At 39.6% G+C, this 10,899-nt stretch overlaps 1 protein-coding gene across 3 annotated transcripts in view; it reads left to right on the forward strand.

Annotated features, from left to right (window-relative positions):
* Positions 1-9,773, forward strand: part of PARP3 (poly(ADP-ribose) polymerase family member 3) — a 34,074-nt gene extending 24,301 nt beyond the window's left edge. For 2 of the 3 annotated variants that reach the window (XM_081320449.1, XM_081320450.1), the window contains exons 6-12: positions 595-730; positions 1,093-1,319; positions 2,889-3,056; positions 3,266-3,352; positions 4,557-4,734; positions 9,020-9,166; positions 9,263-9,768. In XM_081320449.1, the coding sequence (XP_081176575.1) occupies positions 595-730; positions 1,093-1,319; positions 2,889-3,056; positions 3,266-3,352; positions 4,557-4,734; positions 9,020-9,166; positions 9,263-9,432 (1,113 nt within the window). In that variant the 3' untranslated portion in view covers positions 9,433-9,768. Of the gene's footprint in view, positions 1-594; positions 731-1,092; positions 1,320-2,888; positions 3,057-3,265; positions 3,353-4,556; positions 4,735-9,019; positions 9,167-9,262 lie in introns of all 3 variants that reach the window. The other variant, XM_081320451.1, reaches the window with a different exon arrangement.
* The last annotated feature ends 1,126 nt before the right edge of the window (positions 9,774-10,899 follow it).

Genomic DNA, 10,899 nt, shown 5'->3' on the forward strand with positions numbered 1-10,899 from the left:
TGTGGCTATCAAAAACAATTTTATTGAATTTGTCATATTGAGAATATGGAATAGATAAAACCAGGTTGTGCCCAAAAGCACCTTTAGAGATGCTCAAGAAACATATTATAAAAGAAAAACAGCAGAGAGGCAAATGATTGATATAGTGAGAACTGTTGGAGAAGCATCAAGGGTAATTCAAACTTAGATCAAGAGAGAAATTAACAGCAGAAAGAGATAGTTGTCAATAGCTTTCCCATTTACTATCATAAATATTTAAAATGGACAAAAAGACTGATGGCATGTAGCAAACCGAGACAGTATTTGAATTACAATTGTGCTTGATAACGAACATCTAATTGATAAAATATATAAGCTTTTGTTAGAATTTGAAACAGGAAGGTTTAAGAATATGATAAAGTTTGCTAAGAATTTGGTTATAATATATAAAAGGGTTAATGGAAAAATATGTGGTTAAAAGTACTGATGTTTGCATTGTGTTATGATATATATATATATATATATATTGTAGTGTGCATTTAAAATTAATGCTGCTCCATTAGAGGAACTGAATTTTCTGAATTCAGACCCAAAGTAATTCTTCTTGTCTTCAAGGTGGACGATGTGGATGGAGTGAAGTCATTCAAACAAAAGATACTGCCTTGCACTTTGGACAAGCAAACCCAGAATCTTATGACACTTATATTCAGCAATGACATGTTTAAAGAAGCCATGCAGACCATGAATATAGGTAAAGGGTTCAGCGGGGCACTTTTCTGCAGCATGAAAGAAAACGTCGCTTTCTTTTATGTACAGTTAACAGATTTTTTTTTTCCAGAATGGTTTTATCTTGGTTGGTCTAGCATCAAGCCAAGTCAATTAAAGTTAGGAAGCCTGAGGATTAAAGTGTTCAGATTTGTCCCTTGGCTTTCTTCACAAATGATGACCAATTTAGAAATCACTGGTAGTGCTCAGTGGGAAAACCTTAAAGGACACAGCTTTAAATTGCCAATAGTATTCCAATTCTGGTGGCTTTAGCCACTGACGTGTAAGTATCCTGGAAGTGTTAGATTGATCAGTATGAAAAATTTCTTACGTCTGTTTCCCTGCCAGATGTGAAGAAGATGCCATTGGGAAAGCTGAGCAAGCAGCAGATTGCCAAAGGCTTTGAAGCCTTGGAAGCTGTTGAAGAAGCTCTAAAGAAGCAACCACATTCCCAGAAGCAGCTGGAGGAACTTTCATCTCGCTTTTATACCATTATTCCCCACAACTTTGGTCGTAATCGGCCTCCATCCATCAATACACAAGAAGTTGTCCAAGCTAAGAAGGATATGCTCCTGGTAAGCAGTTCTCAGAAAGGATCAACCTTCACATGTTTTAAATTGTCATTACAGAAGATTTCTATCCAAATTTTATATGCATAAGCTGGGATGCTAAATACCTTGATGACATGTCTTCAGTTTTGTGTTATCTTTATTAACTTCCGGAAGCCATTCATTGACTTGGGATGCCTAAGCTAGCTGACAAAAATCAGAGAATTGAAGCAAGTAACAAATGTGCTTCTTTGTGGCTGTAAACATATCCTGGAATTATGCCTTATAAAAAAGAGGTGGGCAATCCATGGCCCATATTCAGTCTTTGTATTCCTTTGTGATTGCCCTCATGTTCCTCTAAAATCATGCAGCTGAAATTCAATATAATACTGCAAATAAGGATGGTATGATTTTCTGCCAATTTCTGATAATTTTCTAAAAAGTATACTATTTTACTATAATTAAAGTCTAAGTAACGCCCTAATAAGACACCTAATACTCCCAAATTGAGAAAACTAGGTGATGTTTTCTGACCCTGTCTTCTCCAAGGGCGACATCTCATTACCACCATGCTTCTGCAGTTCTTGACTGTGAAACAAAAATCACATTTTTTAAAAAAGTTGGCTCCTAGCCACAAAAGAGTTGTGCATTTTTCCTTTACAGCAGGCATGTCAAACTCGCGACGTCACGGAGCTTTTTCCCCATTGCCGGCAATGGGGTGGGTGCAGTTTTGTCGTGACGCGTCTGGCCCACGGACCGGCAGTTTGACACCCCTGCTTTAGAGGATAAGAATTCAGTCATCCTATGAAATGCAGCTGTAGTATTTCACACCCTTCCATCTCATGCGTTGTAGCCTCTTTGTGTTCATATTAGCCCTAAAATTTAAAAAGAAATATAATAAGTTGAATAAGATGAGCACTTCCTAGCAATTGTCCTTGGACATCTAGGTCAGTGGTAATAACACAGCTTGATGTGCTTAATAATGGAGGAGAAAGCTACTGTATCCCTTGAAGTCTGTAGGTATGTAAAACAAAACCACCTGAACAAAAAGGCCAACTGAGCTCCTGCACTTCTTAAATGACAAAACCACAGTTCATAGTCCCCAGCTGGATCCTTAATTAATGAAACATTTTGCCATGAGGGCATAGATTATATATCTATACTTCTATAGTATAAAATTAAGGTAATAGTTGGTTAAGAAATTGGACTAGGACTAAGAAATCCAAGTTGAGGTCTACTCTGAGGCATAAAACCTCACTAGCTCTTAGCCCAACCTGCCTGACAGAGAGATTGTGCTGAGGAAACTTTGAAGGAAGGAGTGCTATATACTTGAGGAAACACGGGATGTAAATCTAGTAACTAAAACAACATGTTTGTTATTCTTCTTTTCAAGCCAGCAGATGCATACTAGTTCAATTCATTGCTAGTAGCATGTTCCTAAATGTGTTTATTCCAAATAATTGCCCTTTTAATTTCAGTGGAGCTGGCTGTTCTGGAAATGGATGTAGGATAACAGCCCAAATGTAAAATTATTGCTTCCATGTGCATCTCATCTGCATCCCAGTGTTGGTGCTGACTGGTTTACTTTATTGGTAGGTGCTAGCAGATATTGAGCTGGCCCAGAGTCTACAAGTCCAGAAGAAGGAGGAGGAGGAAGAGGAAGAGAAGGAAATGGTGAAAGAAGTTCTGCACCCGCTGGACAAGGATTATGGGCTTTTGAAGTGTGAGCTCACCTTGGTGGATCAATCATCTGAGGACTATAAGGTAAGATGGCCCTACAATCTGCTTCTTATTTGCTTTAAATTTTGAGGTAGCACCAAGCAGCTGAGACTGGCCATTACAGGAACACTTGGGTAAAGGATAACAGATGGGATAGTCTCTTCCACAGCTAGAAATGTTGGTTAACTAATTCTCATTTCAATTCTTTGATGTTCACTTTCTTTCTTTACTTTTCTTCCTCTCAACCCTGCTAGCTGATTGAAACCTATGTGAAGGAGACAGGCTCCACTTACCAAAAGCTTCGTATCATGAATATTTGGAAGGTGAACAGAGAGGGTGAGGTAAGGTCATAGAGGAATATCTCCTTCCCTGGTCTGCTCTAGGGCTGAGATTTGTCTCTACTTAAGATCATGTTGGCTGAAGGGAGCAGGGCTATTCCGGCACATCTAAAGGTTGGGGAAGACTGCCCATGGGAACATATAATCAGAACTGACACCTTAAAATTCTTAGGTCATATTCCTTTGATTCTGGTAACTGATTCCCAGAGCATGTCCCAATTGAGTCAGAAATATTTTTGAGATACCAAAAGAATGTTTGAGATCAAAAGCCCTGCAGTCCATCTGACTAGACCTACCTCCTGAGATATGGGGGCAGGTAGATATGGGGGCGGTGGCTCAGTGGGTTAGGACGCTGAGCTTGTCGATCAGATGGTCGGCAGTTTGGTGGGTCGAATCCCGAGTGCCGCGTAACAGAGTGAGCGCCTGTTACTCGTCCCAGCTTCTGCCAACCTAGCAGTTCGAAAGCACGTAAAAATGCAAGTAGAAAAATAGGGACCACTACGGTGGGAAGGTAACAGTGTTCCGTGCGCCTTTGGCGTCTAGTCATGCTGGCCACATGACCACAGAGACGTCCTCGGACAAACGCTGGCTCTTCGGCTTTGAAACGGAGATGAGCACCGGCCCCTAGAGTTGGAAACGACTAGCACGCATGTGTGGGGGAACCTTTACCTTTACTTTTTAGATGATAAAACCACTTTCGATTGTGAGACATCAAGACTTTAAAGGACTATAAATATCCATTGGCAGAGTAAAAACAAGGCCATTTACTAACTACTGCAGGTTTTTCCCCCCCGCAGTGGCAGAAAACTTTATATATATATATATATATATATATATATATATATATATATATATATATATATATATATATATATATATATATATATATATATATATATATATATATATATATATGTTTAAGTATTTGTCAAGGCTTTTTGAATGGATCTTGCTAATTAACTCTTTCATTCCTGTTTTGGCCCGGCTCAGGGCTTCGAATCTCAGATAAAGGGTATGACTAACTGATGAGAACATAAATGAGTTCGAAATGATCATCTTAGCCTCCCAAATTCTTTATTAGCAATTTGAATAATTTGCACATATATATATATATATATATATATATATATATAGAGAGAGAGAGAGAGAGAGAGAGAGAGGGGTGCAGATGAGTCCGTACTTCAACAGCATGACATTTCCTAAACAGAGCCATCGTTTTAAGACTCATGACCACTTGGAAAATCGGCGTCTGCTCTGGCATGGGACCAACATAGCTGTTGTTGCTGCCATCCTGAAGAGTGGCTTGCGCATCATGCCTCATTCTGGTGGCCGTGTTGGCAAGGGAATTTACTTTGCTTCTGAAAACAGTAAATCAGCAGGCTATGGTGAGACCACATTCATTATTATTCTACCATTTGCAAACTCTCCTTGCTACTGCTTCCTGTATCCTAAGAGTAACACAAGGGAGGGAGAGACAAGAGAGCCAGTTTGGTGTAATGGTTAAACCAGGAGAACTTTGAATTTTGGGCCTCTCTCTTCACAACCATATACACCAACACCAGTCTCTCTCTCTCTCTCTTTCTCTCTATATATGTGCGTATAGATCAGACAAGTCAAGTGACGTCACGCGACGTAGGCGCTGTTTCTTCATGATGCATCCGGCCCATGGGCTGGCAGTTTGACACCTCTCGTATAGATGTACATATATACAGTATATATATATACACTGTACAAACACATATACACATACACATCATACACAGGGACTATATACGAGAACCAGTTTGATGTAGTGATTAGGGCATCATGCTAGAAACCAGGGGATCATGAGTTCTAGTCTCACCTTAGGCACAAACCAGCTGTGCAATTGGGCTAGTCATTTTCTCTCATGGAATAATAATTTGTCTCCCGATATTGCATCCGTCTTAAAATATCCTAAAAAGTTGTCACAGCTATGGTAGTTGTTTTATCATTTTTTGTATGGGTGTGACCTTTGAGTCAGTATTGACTCTGAGCAACTGACTGGACAAATCCTTGCAGTGTTCCTGGCAAGATTTCAGGAGTGGTTTGCCATTATCTACTTATTAGGGCTGAGAGAAAGTGAGTGGCCCAAAGTCATCTAGCTGGGTTCATGTCTAATTTTTATATTTAATAGTAATTTTATTAAAAAGGACATACAATGAGAAAAAACTATAATACAAATTAGAAAATAAAACATTAAAAAATAGAAAGTGCAGTAAAAAATAGAAAAGAAAAAATATATAATAAAGAAAAAAGTGAAATTTAAAAAATGACTTCATCTCAAGTATAAACAATTTCAGTAAACTAACACCTTCTTTTAAAATATAACAAATGAACTTTTCTTCTCATATTCCATCTTTTATCTAGAAACAAATCTTTAAAAGCTCAACATTTTAATCCTGATCAGCAAAAGTCCATTAAGATTACCAGAGATAGAAGCATATCTATTTTAATCTTGATCAAATAAACCAACTTTATATTCCTTCCTTTTATTTTTAACAATCTTGATCTTTAATTCCTTCAAATAATGTCCTTGATTCATTTTCATTTTTTCTTTGTCCCTTCTCACAAATTCTTCAAAGCTTTAACAAGCCTCTTTTATAAATTATCCAGGTCACTCTCTTGGTTTGTTAATTGTATATTCCTTTTAATTAGCTTCTTTTTCCATATCATTCTTGTAGCCTGTCATTTTTAAATCTACTTTCAGATCAGCCTCAGGCTTCTCCAGTAAAACTTGTTCTTCTTCCATAACATCTTTTAAGCTGAGTCTATCTATACAAGGACAGTCTTAAAATTAACGTCTGAGTCCACTGTTAAAAAATATCCCTCAAAATCTAGAATGTTAAAATATTTAGCTCAATTCTGTATTCAAACATGAAATTTAAATATTCTTTAATTATAATCTTTAATTCCTTCAAATTCCCTGTAGTATCCAAACTTCAGAGTTCCATCCTATAATTTTTTTAGAAAAAGAATTCAAAACAAAAGCATTTTCCCATGGAGAGGATTCTTATAATTCCAAAATCTTATTTCAAATCCATCTGGGTCCTAATTCCATTTGTAACTTTCCAAAATCAAAGTTCTAATCACCCTTTTGCTGTTTATTTCAATAAAAGTTCTTAAACTTGTATTTAAATTTCCTTTCACTAAGGATTGAAGGAAACTCACCCAGTGCTATAAAACCCATCAATCGAAAAGTTTCTTACAGCTGATCCTATTAGTTAGCAACCAATTTCCAAAAGTTGTTAGAAAAGGAAGTACGTGAACCCAGTGTCCTTTCAAAGGCCCAACAGTGACTTGAGCAAGATGGTTATTCCCTCATCTCCGAGACCCCTAAACCAGTGGTGGGATTCAGCCGGTTCGCACCGGTTTGGTAGATCTGGTAGCTAAACTTGTTGAGTTTGGAGAACCAGCTGAACCCATGCTGCTTCTGGAAGTCTGTTTTAGGCCTCAGAGGCCTGGAGGTCTCCCAACCCTAGAACAGCCTGCCGGCAATGCGTTGATGTCACTTCTGGAAGTCCATTCTAGGCCTCAGAGGCCCAGGCCTGCATCCACGCAGAGAACCAGATGGTAAGGTATTTGTATCCCGCCACTGCTTTAAACCCACCGGAGACCACTGTCTGCAAAGAGCAACTGTCTGGAGCACTTGAAGGTGATTTCAAGTCCTTTCCTTGTTTGGAGAGGAATTACAAAGAGTTGGTTTATTCGCTGGCTCTTCATTTTTTGCAGCAGTTGTCAGCTTTGTTTTCAGCAGATCTGCCTTCGGTTTGCCATTTCTTCCCCAGAAATCCCAGCTGGGTTCATGTCTGGGGCAGGATTAGAACTTATGATCTCCCAGTTCGGAAGGATTGCATTTCTTTGCAGTCATCTGGTCATTAGCACTCTCTGAAAACTTTAATGTTGCGGCCCAAAATGTAGGGGCAAAATGGTTCAATTTCATTGTGATTTCACTTGTTTTAAGGGAGGAATGTATAAGCCTACTTATGTATAAGCCTATTCCCCCTACTTGAGAAGAAGGGGAATAATTCTGTTGAACAACTGGCTGTTTTGTCAGAGGTGCTTTTTTCTTCAAAAGGCAAATGGACTGTTTTTTCTTGAGGAAGAAGAAAACAACGTTTCGCTTCTCATCCAAGAAGCTTCATTAATTCTGATGGTGGGGGAATGGAAGGACAGTAATGACAGTTGAGACAGAATGGTGGGGAGAGGGAAAGATAGTTTTGATAGGATGGTGGGGTCGATGGAAGGATTGTGTTTCTTTGCAATCATCTGGTTGTTAGCACTTTCTGAGGCCTTAGTGGCCTCAACAGCTTTCAGAGAGTACTAATGGCCAGATGACTGCAAAGAAATACAATCCTTCTATCCCCTCCCCGGCATCCTATCAGAACCTATCTTTCCATCCCCCCACCATCAGAACTGATGAAGCTTCTTGGATCAGAAGCCAAACATTTTCTCCTTCTTTATCAAGACAAAAACAGTCCAGTTGCCTTTTGAAGAAAAAAAAACATATTTGAGAAAATTTATTTATTTATTTATTTTTGGGATTTATATGCCGCCCTATCTCCCGAAGGACTCAGGGCGGCTAACAACAATAAAATACAGCAATACAAAAGTTAAAAAGAATTAAATTAACAGCCCCAATAAAATAAATTAAAATTAAAATTAAAAAACATTTTAAAATCCCTGTCGTCAGTCCAGGTCAGCCTGATGAAAAAGGAATGTTTTAAGGCCGCGGCGAAAGGACCAGAGATGCTGGGCCATCCGGAGCTCAAGGGGAAGTTGGTTCCATAGGGCTGGCGCTCCCACAGAGAAGGCCCTCCCCCTGGGGGTCGCCAGCCGACTTTGTCTAGCCGACGGCACCCTGAGGAGGCCCTCTCTGTGTGAGTGTACTAGGCGATGGGAGGTCGTTCCTGGCAGCAGATGGTCCTGCAAATATCCCGGGCCTAGGCCATGTAGGGCTTTAAAGGTAAGTACCAGCACATTATGATCTGGGTGACTGAAAATCTCTACAGACAACTGGCTGTTTTGTTGTCAGGTTTTGATGGCACCAGGGTGGAGGTAGTGTCAGGCTGGGCCTAATTCCGACCTACACCATGAGATTAATATAGCTTAATAAACCATGTCTCCATCTTATGGGCCAACAGCTGAGAACCTCAAAATGGCATTTTCCCAAAGCAGGTAAAGCTAGATTCTAAGAAACCAGCACTTGAAAGTATATCCTTCTAGGGCCATCTTTTATGTGCTAATTGGAAAACTGCAGTATTTAATAAACAGGAAGTATGCAAGCCAGCTGTCCTACGACCAGCATTTCAACCTCTTATTATTTATACTGCATCCACTCCACTCTTTCCTAAGCGGGAAAAAGTCAAAAAGGTCCCTAGGAGCCAGTGAGTATGCATAGCATTTGAGGAGGTCAAGGGTTAAATGTGAAATGTCTCAGTGTAGAGCAAAGAAGTAGAATAACAAAGTAAGAATCCTAAACAGTAGGAATGCACTGTATTTGGAGGATCTCTGGCTGCAGGAAAATTTCGTCCTGACCCCAGAATGCAATGGAAACCTGAATTTCAGTAGTGTATGAGACTTAAACCCTAGTGGTAGGAAGCTAGTGGTATCTAATCAGATGAGCATCTGTCTTCCTTTCTCTCTCTGCAGTGGGCACTACCTCCAAACGGGAGGGAATCATGTTGCTGAATGAAGTGGCCCTGGGCAAGGTATATTACATCACTCAAGATGACTATTCATTGTGTAAGCCCCCAGCAGGTTACGATAGTGTCCGGGCTTGTGGCCGTACCGAACCTGGTAAGTTTAAAGACTTGCAGTTTAATAACTTGCAGCCTGATTAGCTCTTGCTAATCCTCTCAGTTTCTTAATTTGCATTTGCTTTCATGTCCCCAGACCCTGCATGTGATAAAGAGTTTGTCCTGGATGGGAAAAAAGTGCTGATACCACAAGGAAAGCCCATCGTTATGACTAAGTACCAAAACAGCCACTTCAGCCAGAGTGAGTACTTGATCTACCAGGAGAGTCAATGTTGCATCCGCTATCTGGTCCAGCTCCATTTTTGAGGCTTTTCTTGGGCTGCTTTTTCTGCTAGATTCCACTTATTTGCTGGCCCTCATCTTTTCAGTGCTGAGTGCCTGTCTTAAATACCTACCTTGAGTTGGTCAGTTATATTCTCCAGTTCTCCATCCAGAGTTCATTCAGTAATCATGGCTCCTAGTTCTGCAGAGTAGAGCGTAATGCAACTACCTTGTTTTGAATAGTATGCTGGCTTCCATAACGCAGGACTTGATGATGCTCAGCAAAACAAAGATGAAATCATTGCCAGACTGCTGCTGTAAAGGGTATTGTGACAAGGGCTAATGACTTTTGGAAACCTTTTGGATCTGCGTGGGCTGAAAATAAAAGAAACTCTATTAAACTGAATCAGTGTCACCCTTCTGTATTTTCTTCTACAGGGTCATGTTAAGTACCCTTGCTACTTACATTTCATTTGCTAAGATGATCTGGTAGAAACTAAGAACCAGGATGACGAAACAAGCTGTTTGTGAAGGTTGGGTTAAATCTTCACTACTTCAGCATTATGCTACAGACATATGCATTCTCCTCAACTAGATTTCCTTTTTCTCCTAGGACCTAGGTTTTGCTTGATAATATTTCGTCTACATTGTAGATGCTCTGAGAAAAATGACTTTACACATTAGTAAAGGTTTCATTCACTGTCTCCCCTTCATTTATAAATTCAGAAATTGCTGCTGCAGATACTTAACATCAAATATAAGAGTTACTGCTAGAGCAGTCAGTAAGAAGGGAGAATAAAAGAAGTAACCACTGAAATTAAAAGTAGGCAGAAAAAGTGCAGGCTTTGGCACACTGGTATACTTTGGCATACTTAGACTTCAGCAAGGCATTTGACAAAGTAGACCACAACCTACTTCTTGGTAAACTAGAAAAATGTGGGATAGACAGCATTGCCACCAGATGGATTTGTAACTGGCTGACAAACCATACTCGATGAGTAATCCTTAATGGTACTACATCTACATGGAAGGAAGGAAGCAGTGGGGTAACACAAGGTTCCATCTTAAGCCCAGTACTCTTCAGTATCTTCATAAATGACTTAGATGATGGAATAGAAGGAGAACTCATCAAATTTAGAGATGACACTAAGCTAGCAGGAATAGTCAGTGCTCAAACAAGCTCAGGATCCAAAAGGATATTAACATACTTGAACAATGGGCCCTTGAACATGAAATTTAATGTGGAAAAAAGCAAGATTTTACACATAGGCAGGAAAAACCAAAAGTACAAGTACAGATTAGGGGAAACCTGGCTCAAAAACAGTAACTATGAGAGGGCCTTGGAGTTAGGGTGGACGATCACGTAAATATGAGCCAGCAGTGTACAGCAGCAACCAAAAAAGCTAATACAATCCTTGGTTGTATAAACAGAGGCATAGAATCAAAATCATGTGAAGTAGTACTGCTTTGTAAAGCTTTAGTAAGACCACACCTGGGATACTGCATCCAGTT

The sequence above is a fragment of the Vipera berus genome, assembly GCF_964194415.1.
Source record: "Vipera berus genome assembly, chromosome: 2".
Lineage (NCBI taxonomy): Eukaryota > Metazoa > Chordata > Lepidosauria > Squamata > Viperidae > Vipera > Vipera berus.